We start from the raw sequence: 20559 nt of genomic DNA on the forward strand, positions 1-20559 counted from the left end.
ACACGAATTTTGATTGCTATTTACATCTGTAGCGCTGCAATGCATGCTTGGAGGAATTTTGGACAACAACAGTGTTGACAGCAGGTTGCAGCAGAGGTTGACTGTTTCCCTCAAGGGAGCAGTGATGGCTAAATGAAGTGTTGCAGCCAATTGGTTCAAAGCTTCATGGTGGTTCATTTGCTTTTATGATAGTGGTATGATGCCGCTGTCAAATAGTGTTACCGGTTAATATCTTTTAGTGTAAATATCCCATAATACAGTGAGGACAGCTGCTGCTTATCTATGAACAAAAACCGTTTTCGTGTCAAAATTGGTGGGTGGTGGCTGATGGTCCGGTGCGCCTTGTAGTGCGAAAATGACGGTACTAGTCATAAACTCTTTTAAAAAGTTTTAATTTTTCATGAGCCACAAGACTGGATGTCTATCATCGTCCAATGGCACTGAAAGAGACCCCCCCCCCCCCCCCCCCCCCCCAAAAAAAAAAAAAAACATTTAAAAAAATAATTAAGTAGTATTTCAAATGGCATATGGTATTTTTGGAGTATAGATATCAAGTTGAAAATACAGGTACTCTCCGGGTTACGACGTTTTCTACTTATGCGATTTACACTTCACGACGTCACATAAACAGCGGATGACGTGTGTCATTTGTTTTGATGCTTCTGCGCATGCGGGTCTTCTTGCTCAGCGCGTGTCGGACTGCGAATTAGTGTGCATGCGTAATACTTGAACGGTCTCAATGGACAAAGGCAGTCTGAACGGGCACACCAAAAAAACGGATATGACAAAAAATCGGATTCGTGCATTAAGACCTGTAATATGAACGTAGCCTTAGATTACTCACTACTGAAGAAAATAATGCCGTTAGTAACGCCGTCATATTCTAACGTCATTATTAATAACACTGCCTATCATCCAGTGCGGCTTATACATGAACGAATGGTTTTCTTGTCAACTTTGGTAGCTGTGGCTTATCAATGAACGAATGCTGTTTTCGTGTCAAATTTGGTGGGTGGCGGGCCACTGGCGGCTTATAGTCAGGTGCGCCATATAGTCAGAAAATTACAGTAATTGATATTTTTGCTGTTTTACAGGCCAATATGGCTTCGTTTGATGCCTGCACCAAAGAGAGGATTCAAGCCTTCGATGACGACGAAGAGGACATCTGGGAGGAAAAGGAGATCAACTATGCAACACAAGCCAAGTCGAGGAACAGGTTTGCAGATGTTGTCATGTTGGCGTTTGTCCCCTCTATGGTATCCTGGTGTAGAGATACTCATCTGATCGACCCAAACAAGGTTCGGTGGGTCGCAGGCAGCCCAAGGCCAAGCCCCAGGTAAAACACGTGAAAGGTCCACGTCTTCTGACAAAGCGGCGAGCTCAGACTCTGACGAAGGAGAGGAGCTAAAAGACAACATGGACCCTTTCTCCAGCCAGACTGAGGCCACAAAGAGTGAGATCAAGCATAGCATCATACCATTGTTTCGCTTTCTCTGAATGACAGGCTTTGAGTAATTGCTTCTTTCTTGTACATTGTTTCACAGACTCTGGATGGATTGCAGACTTCGGAGAGGTGAACTCAAAGGCTCCCGCAGCAGGCGCCGGCTTCGCAGCCTGGGACGATCCCCAGCCGGCCGCCACCGAGACAGATGAGAAGGGCTGGGCCAAGTTTACAGACTTCCAGCCTTTCTGTTGGTGAGCCTGCTAAATACTCTCCCGTACACAACTGGAAATTCAAAATGTCCCCAACCACCACAAGGGTTTTGTTTCCTCTCATTGGCCACAAAACTGTGAGAGGCAAACCCCTAACTTTAGTGGCAAACTTTAGCAACGTGCAGTTAGTGGCATTTACGAGTGGCAGAACAAGGCCGGGGCGACATTCCAAAAGAAAAACCACCAAACACGCACAGTGAATTTACTCCTTCGTCCTACAGCCCACTCTGAGTCATCTCGTCCACAACAGTCTTTGTTGAAAATGAGCGAATGATTGTTGCCAGACCTCCGAGTTTAAATGGATTGGACATCTGTTGCCGTCAGTGGCAGCAGTTAATGTAGTCTATATCCTAAATTTTGATTACAGGCATTTTTGGAACCAGGGTTCACTTTTGACTGGTCAACTTTTTTTTTTCTTGTCCAAGGTGTCAGCCACTGAATGTTTGGATCATGTAGGAAATGAAATTTAGAGCTAGGAATGCGAGGAATGTGACCTCCCGGACTTTTGCCAGACAGTTGCAGTGTGTCAAAGGTGCTCTATCATGTTTGTGAAATAGTATATATCTTCAGTTCTGAAACAGGTCCCCGATGCAGCTCCCCCATCGACTCGGACTTCAGCACAAAACCAAGCCAGAACCGTAAGATGATTTATGTGAAAATGAAACATTTTAGCGGGATTACTCCATGTCAAATAAATTCAGTGATCTCATCTAAAATCTCTCCAGCCTGTGTGTGGAGCGTATGCGGAGCAAGGAAAGCCCCCCTGGTGGCTTCGGACAGCTCCTCCTCCGGGAGCTCAGACACCGATGAAGATGAGAGCAAGACTGGGTCCGGAGCCGGCCAGGCGGCGACCATGGAGACCATCAACATGGGCGACGGCAAGGAAACCATCCGGCTCACCGTCGATGCCAAAAATGAACGCGCTGTGTTCAGCAGGTACAAGAAGAAACATTACTTTTGCTTGAAAATATCACAAACTACCAAAAATTACTTTTGCGCCTGACTTGACATCCAAAAAACACATTTAACAGAAAAGATAAAAAACTTTCTTTTCTTAACACTGCACAACCTAGATGATCTAGCTGCAATGCAATTGACGGTTATAGACATATGATCCATTTCAACTGTGAGAGCTGGCCTCCCAGATTGGATGTTTTTTATCGCCGTCAGTGACAGCCAATGAGTTAAAAATGGCCTACCCCTTTCATACACATTTTTTTTCTTTTAATAAAAAAATAATATTATCAAATTGTTTTGATACATTTATATAAGACAAGGATCTCACTCGCTGCCTCGTGTCCAATTGCGGTCCTCGAGACATTATTTTGCATCCCCCATTGAACATCCAACTATAATATTAGAGTTGTCCACACGTATTGTGTGACGGGCAATTAAAAATATATACAGTGGGGCAAATAAATATTTAGTCAACCACCAATTGTGCAAGTTCTCCTACTTGAAAAGATTAGAGAGGCCTGTAATTGTCAACATGGGTAAACCTCAACCATGAGAGACAGAATGTGGGGATAAAAAACAAAAAAAACACTTTGTTTGATTTTTATAGAATTGATTTCCAAATTAGAGTGGAAAATAAGCATTTGGTCACCGACAAACAAGCAAGATTTCTGGCTGTCAAAGAGGTCTAACTTCTTCTAACGAGGCTCCACTCATTACCTGTATTAATGGCACCTGTTTTAACTCATTATCGGTATAAAAGACACATGTCCACAATCTCAGTCAGTCACACTCCAAACTCCACTATGGCCAAGACCAAAGAGCTGTCGAAGGACACCAGAGACAAAATTGTAGACCTGCACTATGCTGGGAAGACTGAATCTGCAATAGGTAAAACGCTTGGTGTAAAGAAATCAACTGTGGGAGCAATTATTAGAAAATGGAAGACATACAAGACCAATGATAATCTCCCTCCATCTGGGGCTCCATGCAAGATCTCACCACGTGGCGTCAAAATGATTAAAAGAACGGTGAGCAAAAATCCCAGAACCACACGGGGGGACCTAGTGAATGACCTACAGAGAGCTGGGACCACAGTAACAAAGGCTACTATCAGTAACACATTGCGCCGCCAGGGACTCAAATCCTGCACTGCCAGACGTGTCCCCCTGCTGAAGCCAGTACACGTACAGGCCCGTCTGCGGTTCGCTAGAGAGCATTTGGATGATCCAGAAGAGGACTGGGAGAATGTGTTATGGTCAGATGAAACCAAAATAGAACCTTTTGGTAGAAACACAGGTTCTCGTGTTTGGAGGAAAAAGAATACTGAATTGCACCATACCCACTGTGAAGCATGGAGGTGAAAACATCATGCTTTGGGTCTGTTTTTCTGCAAAGGGACCAGGACGACTGATCTGTGCAAAGGAAAGAATGAATGGGGCCATGTATCGAGAGATTTTGAGTGAAAATCTCCTTCCATCAGCAAGAGCATTGAAGATGAGACGTGGCTGGGTCTTTCAGCATGACAATGATCCCAAACACACAGCCAGGGCAACAAAGGAGTGGCTTCGTAGCAAGGTCCTGGAGTGGCCTAGCCAGTCTCCAGGTCTCAACCCCATAGAAAATCTGTGGAGGGAGTTGAAAGTCCGTGTTGCCCAATGACAGCCCCAAAACATCACTGCTTTAGGGGAGATCTGCATGGAAGAATGGGCCAAAATACCAGCAACAGTGTGTGAAAAGCTTGTGAAGAGTTACAGAAAACGTTTGGCCTCCAATATTGCCAACAGAAGGTACATAACAAAGTATTGAGATTAACTTTTGGCATTGACCAAATACTTATTTTCCACCATGATTTGCAAATACATTCTTTAAAAATCAAACAATGTGATTTTCTGTTTTCTTTTTTCCACATTCTGTCTCTCATGGTTGAGGTTTACCCATGTTGACAATTACAGGCCTCTCTAATATTTTCAAGTGAGAGAACTTGCACAATTAGTGTTTTACTAAATACTTATTTGCCCCACTGTAAATAATGTGTTGTTTTGATGTCCCGATCCGATCATATATCAAGTACAGCCTCTCACCTTCCCTCCTGCTGCTTTTCTTACTCACCAGGGCAGCTGCAGTTTGTTTGTTAAAGGTAACGGTGAGTGACAGGCGTACAACCTTTGATCTTGCCAGAGAAGCTTGGGAGCGCTGCGCTTCAAAGGAGCTGCCTCGTTTAGCTTGTTAAACATGTGGCAACTCATTGTGTGTGTAAGAGAGCTGCATGAGCGGATTTGAGTGGACTCACTCAATGAAGCATTGAATAAAGACAAGCATTTTGCTATGTTATACTTTTTAAAAAAATAATTCGGCGGGACAGTAACATGTTTAAAACCTATCATAATTATTACTTTGAAGTGCTTCAAACACATTTATTACAATATACAATTTTTTTTTGATTGGGGGAAAAACATGCCTTATATGTATCTCTTGCCAATGTTAAATCTGAGAAAATACATTGAACGCACAAAAAATGGGCAATCCTTATTAACTGCGAAAAACAAGGAATCACTGTAAATAAGAAAATAATTTAATGAAATAAGCAAATGAAAAAGGCCATTAGGATTACAAAATATAACATTCTTTTTTTCCCCCCACTATATTTTCTATTGATTTTCCAACAAATAATTCACACCATCAAAAACAATACCATAAAAAAGACACCAGAACAAAAAAAAACCAACAAAAAAAGAATAAACAAACAAACAGTTGTTCCTCTACCATTATTAAGCTCCAGCTTTACCTCTCTTTTTTTTTTTTTTTTTTTAATTCCTCCTCCTTCTTCCCCTTTTATCCTCCATAACACAGAATCACAGTTCACAATTTGATCCATTGGACCTCATGTTAGTTTCCTCTTCCTGACATAACTCATAAAAGGTGTCCACATGTCCTCAAAAGTCTGTTGTTTGCCCTTCAAAATGTATGTCATGCGTTCTAGAGGCATTACTGACAACATCTGATTCATCCACTGTTTGGGAGAAGGTCCATAATTCGATTTCCATACCAGTGCAAAGCATTTCTTCGCCAAGGTTAAACCAAGATTGATAAGTGTCTGTTCATGTTTGGTTAAATTATGTTCTTCTGGAAACAGTCCCAACAAAAAAAAACTTTTGTCCGAATGGAATGTCTTTTAATATCACTTCCTCAAACATCTTTTTTACCTCGTGCCAAAATTTAACTTCTCCGCATTGCCATACACAGTGAAATAGAGTACTTTTTTCTCTTGTACATTTAAAGCAGATATTAGGAATGTTTTTATTATATCTGTTTAGTTCTACAGGTGTTATGTTTGTTCGCATTATCCACTTATATTGAATAAGTCTCAGCCGTGTATTCATGCATTTAGTTTGAGCATTCACACACAATTTAGCCCGATCCCTTTCTGTTATGTCCTCAACCAAATTATGAATCGATTAGAGGTGCACGATATTTATCGGTCCGATAATTATCGGTCTGATAATAGGAATTATGACGTCATCCCAATAAATCTGATAACAATATGTTATTGGGCCTATTAATAATATTTTTGGCACTGTGTCGGATTGGGATGTATGCATTTGTTTCCACTCCTGTTTTGCCAGTATGCAAAGTTTTGTTACTGTTCTAGAGTCCATATTTTTCCTTCACTGAGTTATAAACCTTACAATGGCAATTAGCAAATGTTTGCATTTTACAGTGTTATGTTTACAAGTTCTTAAGAGGCCTTTTGGTTATTGATAGGCTTGCTGTTCTATAATCGGCAGGTTAAGAAAGTTGTTTCATGGACCAAGACGACAAAAGTCTCCTGTTCTATTGCACCAAATGTTTTACCTGCTGACAAAGCACAATACCTGTTCGGTTTATGTTTGTTTTAGATCAGTGCTCATTGCTCAGGGGAACGCATTGTCAATGATATTGACTGATTAATTGTGATTGACTCAAATTATATTTATTTGAAAAAATTAATATGGGCACTTTATTTGAAGTCAAAACTGTTCTTGTCTTTGTTTTGTTCATTATAATAATGTTCATGTCATCATGAAAATTCTGGTTTGGTCAACGGCAAATGCTATGCTGAATCAACCGCTAGTATTTTTGACCTACAGGTGTTCAAAAACTCAGGTGAATATACATTGAAAAATTATATATGTATGTATATATATATATATATATATAATCGGTTATCGTATCGGTATCGGCCTTGAGGAGCAGGAAATTATCGATATTGGTATTGGTTTCAAAAATTGGATATTGTGCACCCCTATTAATCTATGCCCTCATTTTGTCCTTTGAGTTTTCAGGAGAGTTACACATTAAAATTGTATACCACCTCGAGATAACCCCTCTCCCAAGGATGTCTTTAGTCATTAAATCTTCTAAGAGGGAGAGAGGAGGTTTAAGGAGATAGAGACTGTGATTTGTTTTAATAAAACTCCTGAGTTGCAAGTATCTAAGAAAAAAAATTCCTATCAAGTCCAAATTTCAATCTAAAATGATCAAAGGACATCATAATATTGGTGTCAGAAATATAAAAGTCATTAATTGTTTTAAGTACCTTCGAGTGCCACAACTCAACTATAGCATCCGCCCTCCCTCGAACGAACAAATTATTTCCCCAGAGTGGACTAAACCGGGATAACGTATTTGGTACTTGTAAACATTCTTTTATTTGATGCCATATTTTTATAATGTTTTTCAAGATTGGGTTTTTGGTCTGCTTGAGCAACCTTTTATTCAAATCAGAGTATAGATATATAAAAACATCGGCAACTTAAGACCACATGACTACATTTCGACCCAACATGGAGGGTCTTTGATCAAAAAATAAAACATAATGGCTCTCAGTTGAGCTGCTTGATGGTACCAATTCAGGTTGGGGCATTTCAAGCCCCCTCGGTCAAATGTGAGGTACAGCAGTGTTAATCTCAATCTAGATTTTCTTGTGTTCCATTCTTCCAATGACTGATATTGGTAATGAAGTTCATCTGTTTATTGATTTATTATTTCTTTCCTTAAAGGACAATAATTTGCTTTAACCACACGTTCCATTTGGGGCAGAATTTGAATCCCCAAGTATTCAAATTTTTCGACCACATTGAATTGTATTGGATACAAGGATTACAAAATATAACATTGTAAATAAAGTTGAAATATAAAATTAAAACTTGAAAAAATATATTTAAACTAATTTAATTAGTTGGTAAAAAGAATAGGGCTGTCCCAAACGACTAATTTTCTCCCGGTTAGTCAGCCGACTATTTTTACGATTAGTCAACTAATCTAATAATTAAAAAAAAAAATTTTTTTTAATTTGTATTTTTGTACATAATTTAGCAATGAATTTTTTGTTGACGCTAATTCATTCATTCATTCATTTTCCATGCCGCTTTTCCTCACGAGGGTCGCGGAGTGACGCTAATCAATTCACAAAAACATTTTGGAACACTTAAATGATTTATTTAAGTACAAATAAACATGTAAATAACAATAATAAATCACAAATAAACAATGAGTTCAAATGCTGATAGAATTAACTACGGTAGTGCAAAAGAATGGAACGTAAACAGATTCAGAACACTGACTTCGCCTTTCCAACATGATTCAAAACAATTCTTAAAAAAACACCTAGCATTAATATTATAGTATTATAATAATTATAGTAATTATTCATTGCCAATCAGATTTTTCATAAAGGGTGTCATTTTAAAGGTATTCTTAGTGTAGAATCTGAATTCTGAAGTATGTGGGATTAACTCCAGAAAGCGTTATTTATATGACGAACATGACATAGTTTTATTTTGAAATGTTCACCGGAAGTACGTTCGCTAAACAGCTAACTTTAGCGTTACACTCCGCAAAAAAAGCACTTTTTGTCATTGCATGTAGTGTCCAGTGTTGTTAATAACGGCGTTACAATATAACGGCGTTAATAACGGCGTTATTTTTTTCAGTAGTGGGTAATCTAATTAATTACTTTTCTCATCTTGGCAACGCCGTTACCGTTACTGAGGACGGAAAGGCATGCGTTACTATGCGTTACTATATTGGTCGAAAAGTCTGAGGGAGACGGACTCACCGAGACGACAGAGCAGAGCAGGAGCGGGGAGGAGGCAAGAAAGTTGTGACGCCGAGCCCGCATGTTATGGTAGATATGGTAGACATGGTAGATATCCCATGTACTGTATATAGATATAACTAGATGCAAAATGACAGCCGCCATCTTAAAGCAGTAGGCTTTTTAGGACGGCTCTGTTGTAGAGAAGAACCTCGCGAACCTAAGTAACTTTTTATCTAAAATACTTCTAAATCGGCAAAATCTTGACTTGAATCTTTCTTTAAATGATGAAACAGTTTTAAAACTTTCATATGTCGAAAGTAGAGAGAAGGGAACTAATGCAATAATGGGAGCAATTTTAACAACTTTTAACAGTTGATTCAGGGTAAAGGGTAAATTAGGGTAAAGAATTGGGCTCGGGCCAATTGTACCAAAAACCTCCACAAAAAACTTCACATAGTGTGGCCAATGTTTTTTTTTGTTTGTTTTTTTTTTTTTTTGAGGAAAAAAAAAAAAAAAAGTAATTATCACCAATTACTTTGCCAAGTAACTGATTACTCTTACATTCAGGTAATTGAGTTAGTAACGCTATTACTTTTTGGGAGAAGTAATTTGTAACTATAATTAATTACTTTTTTTCAGTAAGATTAACAACACTGGTAGTGTCAGTAATAGATTTTTTTTTTTTCCATTTTTTTCATTTGCAAATGTTGTTAACCAACAATTTTTCATGTTTGAAGTGTCACCTTTTAACCGCGAGTTTGCTTTCACGAGACGACGGCCAATGTTTTATAGCAGGCTAAAGTAGGTTGCCTTTTTTCCCCCATTCACCTCAGTGTAGCAGTGCTAACGTTACAGTGTTTAATATAGATGTGTTTTCTTATTTTGTATGTCTGAACTTTAATTCCACAGCGAGTTGATAAGAGAAAGGAACTGGAGTCTCATATGCCATCAGAACGCACGCACCAATGTATGCACGCACGCACGCACGCACGTGCGCAGCGATGAGACACAGCCGTGAAAATTACCGCCCTCATTTTTATTTGCCGTGCGATAAATGGACTCATTGCATATCGCGACAGGCTTGGCAACTTCAATAAAACATGTTGTTAGTTGGTTATTTAGATGGACTTACAAACTGCGTGATGGCGCTTTAGGTGTTTATTCACGGCCGACGTGCAGCCAAGCTTGGCATCGAAGAGACAGAACACAAGAGTGTACCCTCCTTTGTTTCTTTGAAATAAGTCATGTTTTGGACATTCTGGTGCTCTCTTTTGGCTTTGTGCCGCTTGCCCCGCTTGCATACAGAGCGTCCGGCATTCTGAACTTTCCACGCATATATTTTTATAACCCCCGTCGACGGATTTACGTCATCGATGACATCGACTATGTCGACTAGTCGGGACAGCTCTAAAAAAGAATAAAGAAATATATTTTCTTTCAAATTAGTGTGACTTGTGTGCATTTTGCTCTGATTCCCCCCCCCCCCCCCCTCCCCCCCAGTTTTTATATGTTCTCTTGTGACCTCAAATAGCTGAACTCTTTTCCTGCCATTGACAGCAACAGATGTCCAAGCTATTTCAACGGGTTGAAATGGATTGGATGTCAGTTGCCACCAATAGGTGCTTTTAATATTTCTCTTTTACTAACTATCACAACACATACTTATTGACCTGTGCTGGCAGTGAATGCGTTAATATAATAACTTTTGAGTTGATATCCACTGTCCTTAAATGAGAAAAATCAACATTCCCTTATCCAATGCACAATCAGTGCTAGACTATATCTACTACTGATCCTCTGCTGCTCACATAGAGCACCCGTTCTTCAAAGCCTTTCCCTCTCCCTCCTTCTCCCTATGCTGTTCTGATACCACCCCCTTCCATCCTCAGAGTATTCAGACCAGCCACTAGACGGTATGTGGAGCGTGCAATGATTTCCTGAAGTTTGTATGACAAAGGCAATTGCCGTTGATAACAAAAAAGGAAGTGCTTGTTGCCTTGAACAAGGATGTTATGAGGACTAATTCATCACTAACCCAGTTTAGCTAGTCCCTGTATCAAGTCCGGCATTAACCCTCCGTAAATAGCCAAAGGCGTGTCTGCAGCCACACATGTGGCGCAGATGTTTGTAATAATGACACATCCAGTGCATCATTCTCTATTAAACGTCCAGCTATTGCGTAGGGATGTTCCCTATTTTGCCACATTGCATGCTTTGAACAAAAAGTCTTTTCAGCCCAAGTCAATGCTTTAGCACGCAATTTACTAACAAACACTGCCACCCTTACAAGCATGCACAAATTGATCCTTGTTTGGGTTGCTGGGCGGGGCAGCAGCAGATAACACTGGTGAGCTTTTAAACAGAAACTGCAACCAGTTTTTTTGTTCCGGCTAACAATTTCCCAATTCTTTACTAAAAACACTTCTTATGTTTGTTTTGAAGTCACACAGAGAAGATGGCAGCAGATGACAAAGCCAAAGGAAATGAGGCGGAACACGGAGACTGTGCCAGTCCAGCTAAGGCCAGTCCGACCCAGCAACCTTCTACTGTTACACAGTAAGTACAGTAGTCTCTATAGACTGAATGCACATTGGTGGAGTGAGTTCCTCACTTAAACATCCTCTTATCGCACAGGATGTGTCAACGTAGTGCTTTATAAGCCTGGCGGGCTGCACGTTTTTTCTTGCCCTCCCCCACCAATCCCCAGCAGGTTAAAACAGTGCTACAAAAGAAAGTGTACATATTCTAACCGCGTCTGGTGATATGATTGAAGGCGCAATGCCGACATCTTATTATCGCTACAGTGAAGAAAATTTGTATTTGAACACCCTGCTTTTTTGCAAGTTCTCCCACTTGGAAATCATGGAGGGGTCTAAAATTTTCATCGGTGGTGCATTACCACTGTGAGAGGGGTAATGTAAGAAGAAAAATCCAGAAATCACAATGTATGATTTTTTTAAACAATTTATTTGTGTGATACAGCTGCAAATAAGTATTTGAACACCTCAGAAAAGGAATGTTATATATTTCGTACAGTAACCTTTGTTTGCACACACTGCAGGAGGGGCCTTGGCCCACTCCTCTTCACAGATCTACTCTAGATCAATCAGGTTTTTGGCCTGTTGCTGATAAACATGAAGTTTGAGCTCCCTCCAAAGGTTTTCTATTGGGTTTAGGTCTAGAGCAGTCTGGCCCGGGGGCCAAATGCAGCCCATGGTCAAATTTCATCCGGCCCCCAGCCTCTGCCATAAAATCAATAACGTCTGGCCCACAGACAGACTTAATAAATTGGTCAGCAGTACTGATACCAGCAAATGAAGTAGCTTACACACTAAATACTGCTCCTCATTTACCCACTAAAAGGCAGCAGCACTCTAAGCAACATTACCCCGTGTGACCCAATTTTCTAAATGGCGACAATCAACAAAAAAAAATGAAACTTGACTGCGACGGCCGACGCTTCAAGGATAGGTGGAAATTGGACTATTTTTTTCACTAAAATATGCAACAACTGTGACTGCCTCATTTGCAAAGAGACAGTCGCTGTTTTTAAAGAGTTGAATGTGAGGCGATATTACCAAACAGGACACGCTGACATGTAGGGCCTACGACAAGATTACAGGGAAGATACGTAGCGGGAAATTGAAGCAACTTGAAGCTAGTTTAATTCCACAGCAGCAGTATTTCGCAAGACCCCGAGAGTCAAAAGAGAACATCACAAAGGCTATTTGGGAGATTTTTGAAATTATTAAGAAAAATAATAAAGCAAATGTGACACAGAATGGCTTGCTAAAATTTGCTTAAATATATTGTTCTACGTAAAGGACGTTAGCCAAGGTCGCCCCCCCACATTTTTACCACACCAAATCTGGCCCCCTTTGCAAAAAGTTTGGACACCCCTGGTCTAGAGACTGGCTCAGCCATGCTAGAACCTTGTTATGCTTCTTACGGAACCACTCCTTGGTTTTCCTGGCTGTGTGCTTCAGGTCATTGTCATCTTGGAAGACCCAGCCACAACCTATCTTCAGTGCTCTGACTGAGGGGAGGAGGTTGTTCCCAAAATCTCACAATACAGGGCCCTAGTCATCCTCTCTTTAATACAGTGCACTCGGCCTGTCCCATGCGCAGAAAAAACACCCCACAGCATGATTCTACCACCCCCATGCTTCACAGTAGGGACGGTCTTCTTGGGATAGTACTCATCATTCTTCTTCCTCCAAGCACGGTGAGTGGAATTACGACCACAAAGTTGTAGTTTGCTCTTGTCTTACCACAAAACTTGCTCCCATGACTCCTCTGCATCATCCAAATGGTCATAGGCAAACTTAAAGTGTGTATGACACCAAAAAGCATGTTTATTTCATATTTCACGCAGTATTTTTTGCTCCTGAATGAAATGGACCGCCAGGATGTGTGTGGAAGCGATTGTTTTATATATTCAATTTTTGAATCCCGCGCCATGAAAATGAGTGATTTCCAGCTCCAGCATCGGGTTTAGGATGAATGCGAATGTGACGTCACCCGAGGCAGCATCTCACAATACAGTATTGCTTTATAGCATGCAGATGGACTGCGGATTCAGCTGATTTTGCGGATTAATTGGTGTATTTTTCGCATCACGCCAGCCACATGTGCTGCAGAAAATTGTTGCCGCACCAGGGAGAGGCGTGTAAGCCTTTTTGGATTTCAAAAGGTTCCCATTCACCGTGGATATTGACCAAAACAAGCCCTACTACTTACTGTGGGACAATTGGACTCACAAGGAAGTGAGTAAACATCGTATTTGTATTTTGTCGAATACTGGTATCATGGCACACGTTTTAATACGGAGGTGGCTTGCATTTTGTGGCTGATTGTCCACCGAGAATGCCACTTGGCCAATGACTGGCGGCTTGTCGGACACCCCTCCGCCGGTAGAGCGCTATACTCGGCTTATTGCCCTCTTCGTGTGCTTGGTGTTCTAATTTTCCACCGCATCAGAAATTGTAACTTTGTGTTAAAAAAGGCCACGAATACAGCGATCAGAAAGTAAACACTACAAACTGTCTTTAAATAAAGGACTATTTACTTACGTTTGATCATGGACAGACATCTAGAAAAGTTCTCCTCAGACACATCCTGCCATGTTAGCTGCAGAACAACTGCATGCCGCTCTCACTGTTTACGTCTTCATCATGCAATAAAGCATTATTTTACGTGATATTTGTGTTGACCATGTGGCAGCTACACGCTCCTCCGACGTCTGCCGGTTTGTCCGCTTCCCCCTGCTCGTCGCCGGGCGGGTTGCCGATCGGCAAAGACAATCGACAGCCCCGCCGCAATGTGACATGATCCGGGCTTGTTTTGTGTGATTTTTCGCTTTGAAAAGCGAAAATAAGACTTTGAGACGTCACTCGGTTCTGGTTAGCATGGCGGCTAGCTGTCACGCCTCCTGGTTTGTCTACGCTCTCCGAAGCCGGGGCAGGGAAATGACAAAAGCCGGACTGACTCAGGTGGCATAAAATATAGTTTGGGAGGTGCAAGAAGTGGACAGTTTTGACCATTATGGAGTAATTTTGCCATGTTGTACTGAATAAGTGCATTTTTAATATTTCATATTCCATTTCGCACAAGACTGTTATTTGTCATGACCATACAATTTATTTCGCAATTGGGGAAACATACTTCAATAAAAAGAATATCCTGTAAAAATATTGGAGTAGAGAGACTGAAACAATGACATTTTGCAGCTCTCTTTGTCGTATTTTCCTCGTTCTGAATAATTCCCGCTCAGTGGGTTGAATTCTAAATCAGATGAAACCATGACCCTGCTGTCATCCTCCTGTTGGGGACGCTAGGCGGGGCTAAACGGCGGATTAAAAGACTCGTCATCTGCACTTTGCTAAATTGTTGTATATAGTCGAATTGTCTCAAAATATGATTCTAATTCACATCATGCTATTCAAGACTTTTTTTTTTTTTTTATCCTGCTGTCGTAGGCACTTGAGGAGGGGCCTTGACATGTGCTGGTTTAAGCAGGGGAACCTTCCATGCCATGCATGAGTTCAAACCATGTCGTCTTAGTGTATTACCAACAGTAACTTTGGAAACGGTGGTCCCAGCTCTTTTCAGGTCATTGACCAACTCCTGTCGTGTAGTTCTGGGCTGATCCTTCACCTGTTTTAGGATCATTGAGACCCCACGAGGTGATATCTTACATGGGGCTCAGCTCTGATTGAGATTGACTGTCATGATTAGCTTCTTCCATATTCTAATGATTGCTCCAACAGTGGACCTTTTTTCACCAAGCTGCTTGGCAATTGCTCCGTAGCCCTTTCCAGCCTTGTGGAGGTGTACAATTTTGTCTCTGGTGTCTTTGGACAGCTCTTTGGTCTTGTCCATGTTACAAGTTTGAGTCTTACTGATTATATAGGGTGGTCAGGTGTATTTATGCAGCTATCGACCCCAAACAAGTGCATCTGATTTAGGATAATACATGGGAGTGGAGGTGGACTTTTAATTGACGGACTAACAGGTCTTTCAGGGTCAGAATTCTAGCTGATCGACAGGTGTTCAAATACTTATTTGCAGGTGTATCACACAAATAAATTGTTACAAAAATCATGCACTGTGATTTCTGGATTCTCTCTCTCACAGTGGACATGCACCTAACAATGAATATTTCAGAATCCTACATGATTTCTGAGTGGGAGAACTTGCAAAATAACAGTGTGTTCAAATACTTATTTTTTTCCACTGTATATGCAAAAACCTTTCCCACCTCTCTGTCATTGCACTGTGCCTTTTTTTTTAGGTTTCTACCTTTAAGTATTAATAATAACTGGCTTCTTATCGCACAAGTCATTATTTCAAAATTCCTGTCAACATTTGATTTTTTTCCCAAAAACTTAGTGAGCTATCAGTGGGCTTCTCTACCACCAGGCTTTTAAAGTTTTTGCGGGAAACACTCGTCAACTAGATATTTGGGTAACACTTTATTTGAATGCTTCTTATGACATAAGACTGTCATAATCATGACATGATACCTGTCATGAATATGAATGAATGCTTATGATTATGCGAGTCTTCATTCAAAAGAAATAACTGATATGCATAAGCGGAGTTTAAGGGGGGGCAGCCCCCCCCCCCGGTGGCTGAAAAGTGTCATTGCATGTAATTGACTTTCCTATATATATAAAAGTTGTAAAGCAAGAAAACAACAAAAATGAATGGAAATAAACAAAAAAAATTTTTATAATGGGTCAAAATTATTTTTCGAACAGATCATGTGACTAGCACCTTAGACGGTCATTTGCTTTGTATATCATTTAAAAAAAAAAAAAATGGGGATGGCAATTCTTATTTTTACAAGGATTTTTTTTCTTTGATTGAAAATATTTTTTTATGATTGAAGCAACTTTTTGGGGGGATTGAATGATTTTTACACAAATGCCCAACCCATAATATGGCCCAAACACAAAAAGGATAGCTAAAATCAAAGAAAACAGTTTTAAATGAAAAACTAAGTGTTCAAATGCAAATTTTTGAGTCTCAATTATTTTTTCGCATTCAAAAAATTTTTTTCTATGATTTAAATTTCTTTTTTTTTTTTTTTTTTTGATTCAAGTGATTTTTCTTTTGAAAATATATATATCTTTTTGTATGAAGCAACCTATTTTTTTGATTAATAATGACACAAATATCCTAGCCAAAATGTGGCCCAAACACAGAACCACATTACATCAATCAAAAAAGTTGACTTTAATCAAAAAAAATAAACAAATTTAAATAAAAAATAGCTTTCAAATGCATGTTTTTGAGTTTCAAATTTGTTTTTGCATTCAAACACATTTTTTTTTGGTTGAAGTGACTTTTTTTTATTGAATATATATATATATTTTGATTGAAGCAACTTTTTTTTGTTTGAAGCAACTTTTTTTTTTCATCGAATATTGGACACACAAATCTACCTCCATATGGCTCCACCCAGGGGATACAATTTTTGACTGAGGTAACTACATTGGCACGACACCGGTGGGCGTACCATATTGAATGGATGATGATCTTGGTGAAAAGTATAGCTGTCCTGCCAGCAGCCTGATTTACAATTCCCCTCAAGAATGATGGGAAACAAAAAACTAGGGCTGTCAAACGATTAAAATTTTTAATCGAGTTAATCACAGCTTAAAAATTAATTAATCGTAATTAATCGCAATTCAAGCCATCGATAAAATATGCCATATTTTTCTGTAAATTATTGTTGGAATGGAAGGATAAGACACAAGACGGATATATACATTCAACATACTGTACATAAGTACTGTGTTTGTTTATTATAACAATAAATCACCAAAATGGCATTAACATTATTAACATTGTTAAAGCAATCAATGGAAAGAAAGACTTGTAGTTCTTAAAAGATAAATGTCAGTACAAGTTATAGAAATTTTATGTTAAAACCCCTCTTAATGTTTTCGTTTTAATAAAATTTGTAAAATTTTCATTCAAAAAAATAAACTAGTAGCTCGCCATTGTTGATGTCAATAATTACACAATGCTCATGGTGCTGAAACCCATAAAATCAGTCAAACTCCGCCTATGCTAATATGTCCTTTTTTTGGTTTTACAGAGAGAAGAAACCCTCAGCCAACGGACCAGCTTAACCACATCACCATCATTATCATCGGCGACCCTCATTGACTACCATTGACGGTGACGGACGTCCAATCCATTTGAATTGGGAGAATCTGGCAGCGAATTTTCGATTCGACGTCTATCGCCATCAATGGCAGAATTATTTAAAATTGGCACTGTTAGTAGAAAAAAAGCCTTTCTACTAATAGTGTGTACTATTGCACTTTGTATTTGGATGTCAAGGGTATTGAAAAAGAAATTGCTGACACAGTTTCATACTCGTGGGCAAATATTTCAAATATTTTACTCATGCCCAACCGGGCGTATCAGACACGGAAGCGTTAAATGTGTCACTCCTCTGACAAATCCATTTAGATTTGTGACCTGATGTACATAAACAACAAGCGTGTCACCCAAAAAAATGTGTTATTTAAAAAAAAATCTCCAAAAGACACATGGATGTGCACGTACCCTTTCCTGTTCCCTCCTCTTAAGAAGCTGTGTCAGTGTACTATTGTCATATTTGCACTTGTATTAGGTTGTGGCTATTCGGTAAGAAACGTAATATAAATGTATACTATAAATATATATACATAATACATATAATCATCTATTTTTGGAACAAAAGACAGAAAAGTAGAATGGGTGTGCGGTATGTGTGTGAAATGAGGCAATAATAATGTTTGGTATGCCAGCAGCAGTTCTAGGAGTGTGACTATGTATGTATAGTAGTTGTCTTCCTTATCATTGACATGTTTTTTTAGCACACTGGGCAAAACTCTTGTTGCCACTCATGAGGCATTAAAGAGAAAATAGCCAGTATCAAGCATTTCATCAGGATAAAGTAAAGTCCAAAACTGTTTACTCAACTGAAGATGGTACAAAAAAAATGATTCAGGGGTATAGTGCTAAATAAAATTCATTTACTGCCAGATCTCGCAGTTTTGAATTAGATTTGACAACTATCATTGTCAATGGCAGCCGATGAGTTAACTTTGAATATTTGGTCATACAGTGACTGTTGGGCGGTTGTTTACTCTCAGTGGCACTTTATCTTTCCACTCTTCTCAGTGCTGTTGGTGACTTTAGTTACACATTTGCCTATCTGTGGACTTATTTGCAAGCAGCACATCGGCCTAGTGTAAGCGTGTCTGCCTTGCAGTTCTGAGGTTTAGGGTTCGAATGTGGAATGGTGGACACTAAAGTAAATATATTTTAAGAATATGTTTTACTTTTTGCCAAAGTCTTCCCCTTGAGTAGTTCTAGGCTCCAGCTTTGGTGCCCATTAAAATCCAAAGCTGTGCCGTGTTGTTTTTCTTTCTGAATGTGACGCTATGGCTTTGTTTACATCTTGTGAAGTCCACAGAGAAGTCAGGGTTCCGGGATGAATAAATTGCTGGGTAGATGTGACTGTGTATTGTTTGTGTGTATGTGTTAGAAAGTACAGCTTTGTTGTAAAATGCATTTGGCTTTTTTGTCATGCAAACTGTTATTTTTTTGGAAGCAATTGTCTGTTACTTGTCACTTTAGCTTGTAAATTCATATATAAACTGAATAAAGATGTTAAAAGAAATGGGAGTCTGTGTGTTTGTGAAGTCTAGTGTGACAAGGACACGTACGGCAAGCTCAAATATGTTTACGTTGAGGCTAGTTTAACTAATGGGTGGGAGAGCTGCCAACTGTTATTTGGACGCACAGGTAACATTTTTCCTAATCTGTGATAGGACACATCTCATTGGCTGCCATTGATTGCACTGAGATGACCAATCCGTTTTGGCTCGGCAAGACTGACGGCAAAGGTTGCTGCCAGCCGTCCTAGTGAAAATGGATTGACGTTTAGCACCATAGCACTACTTGAAACATGAGCATTCACAGCCAGTCGTCACAATTTACAATGCATGAATAGCAGGGAATTAGTTAAAATACAGTGATTCCTCGTTTTTCACATTTAATGGGGACCAGAACCCCGATAAGTGAAAAACCGTGAAGTAGCCCCACCACAATTTTTTTTTACTTTTATGTATAGCCTATATATTTTTAAATATTTTTTAGGCACTTCAAATGTAATAATTATTGTTAGTTTCGAACATCTTAATGTCCCACCGAATTATTTTTAAACAAGAATAATGTAGAAAATGCTTGTTTTTATTAAAAGCTTTATTGAGTGAGTCCACCCAAATTCGCTCAAGCTGCTCACTTTCACTGAGTTGCCACAGCAATTGTTTAACCCTTAAAGACCTGCTACATGAAGCAATTATCAGAGAATCCCAAAATTTGAAAAATAAGTCCCTAATTTGTAAAAAGAAATGTCAAAATGAATATGTGTAATAAGCGCTCTATTATCTATAACCCTAGCTAAATCCTGTTTTTTTTTTCCCCTCATGGAACCTGCAGATGCATGTATGGACTTGCATCCATCTTTTTTTTTTTTTTTCAAAAAGAAAAGTCAAAATTCTGAATTACTCTCAAAATCATAAAATTTTAGGTGTATCAAATGTAATACATTTGGCAGTAAAGGGTTAACATGTTAAACGATGATTGGGGCATCCGGCACTTTGAAGCTCGCTTGTCTGGCAACATCAAACATCAACGCCTGTCAATCATATTTAACTTTATGCAACTGGAGTGCACTCACTGCCTTACCAACAATGAGCAGGGAGAGGAATCGAAGTGAGACTACGCGAGCGGTTCGGAACAGCTCATCTGTTTTTAAAAATTTTTTATTTTTTTTTATTTTAATTGAATAAAAATCCGCGATGGACTGCGAAGTATGATGCGCAAAGTAGCAAGGGATCACTTTATTAGATAATTTAAAAATATAAATGTGTTTATCGGCCATAGCCAGAGTCTTTTTCTGTTCTTATTCACCTTAATTTTATGAATTAAATATAATATTTTATGAAAAATAAATAATAACAAGTACATCATAATTGAGACCAGTGTCCTCATATGTGGACATCATAATTTGGGTCATTTTCAGTGTTGTCACGGATTACTTAAAAAAGTAATTTAATTACTGATTACACCTCAAAAAAGTAATCTAGTTACTTTACTGATTATTATCAAAGTAACTAAGTTACTTTAAAAGTAACTTATCAGTTACCTTTTACCAACTTTTCTCCTTTTGCTGCCTCAACATAAAAATAACAGACAAACGTCTTCGCGTGTAATTGAGTTTTTCACATAAGGCTTTATCT

At 39.1% G+C, this 20559-nt stretch overlaps 1 protein-coding gene across 1 annotated transcript in view; it reads left to right on the forward strand.

The window, feature by feature from the left end:
* ppp6r2b (protein phosphatase 6, regulatory subunit 2b) overlaps positions 1-19878 on the forward strand; it is a 33776-nt gene extending 13898 nt beyond the window's left edge. The window contains exons 18-24 of the mRNA XM_057836043.1: positions 1095-1216; positions 1299-1453; positions 1545-1695; positions 2284-2351; positions 2439-2649; positions 11192-11305; positions 17358-19878. Of these exons, the coding sequence (XP_057692026.1) occupies positions 1095-1216; positions 1299-1453; positions 1545-1695; positions 2284-2351; positions 2439-2649; positions 11192-11305; positions 17358-17391 (855 nt within the window). The 3' untranslated portion in view covers positions 17392-19878. The remainder of the gene's footprint in view (positions 1-1094; positions 1217-1298; positions 1454-1544; positions 1696-2283; positions 2352-2438; positions 2650-11191; positions 11306-17357) is intronic.
* The last annotated feature ends 681 nt before the right edge of the window (positions 19879-20559 follow it).

Source organism: Corythoichthys intestinalis, chromosome 5 (assembly GCF_030265065.1).
Source record: "Corythoichthys intestinalis isolate RoL2023-P3 chromosome 5, ASM3026506v1, whole genome shotgun sequence".
In the NCBI taxonomy this organism is placed as follows: Eukaryota; Metazoa; Chordata; class Actinopteri; order Syngnathiformes; family Syngnathidae; genus Corythoichthys; species Corythoichthys intestinalis.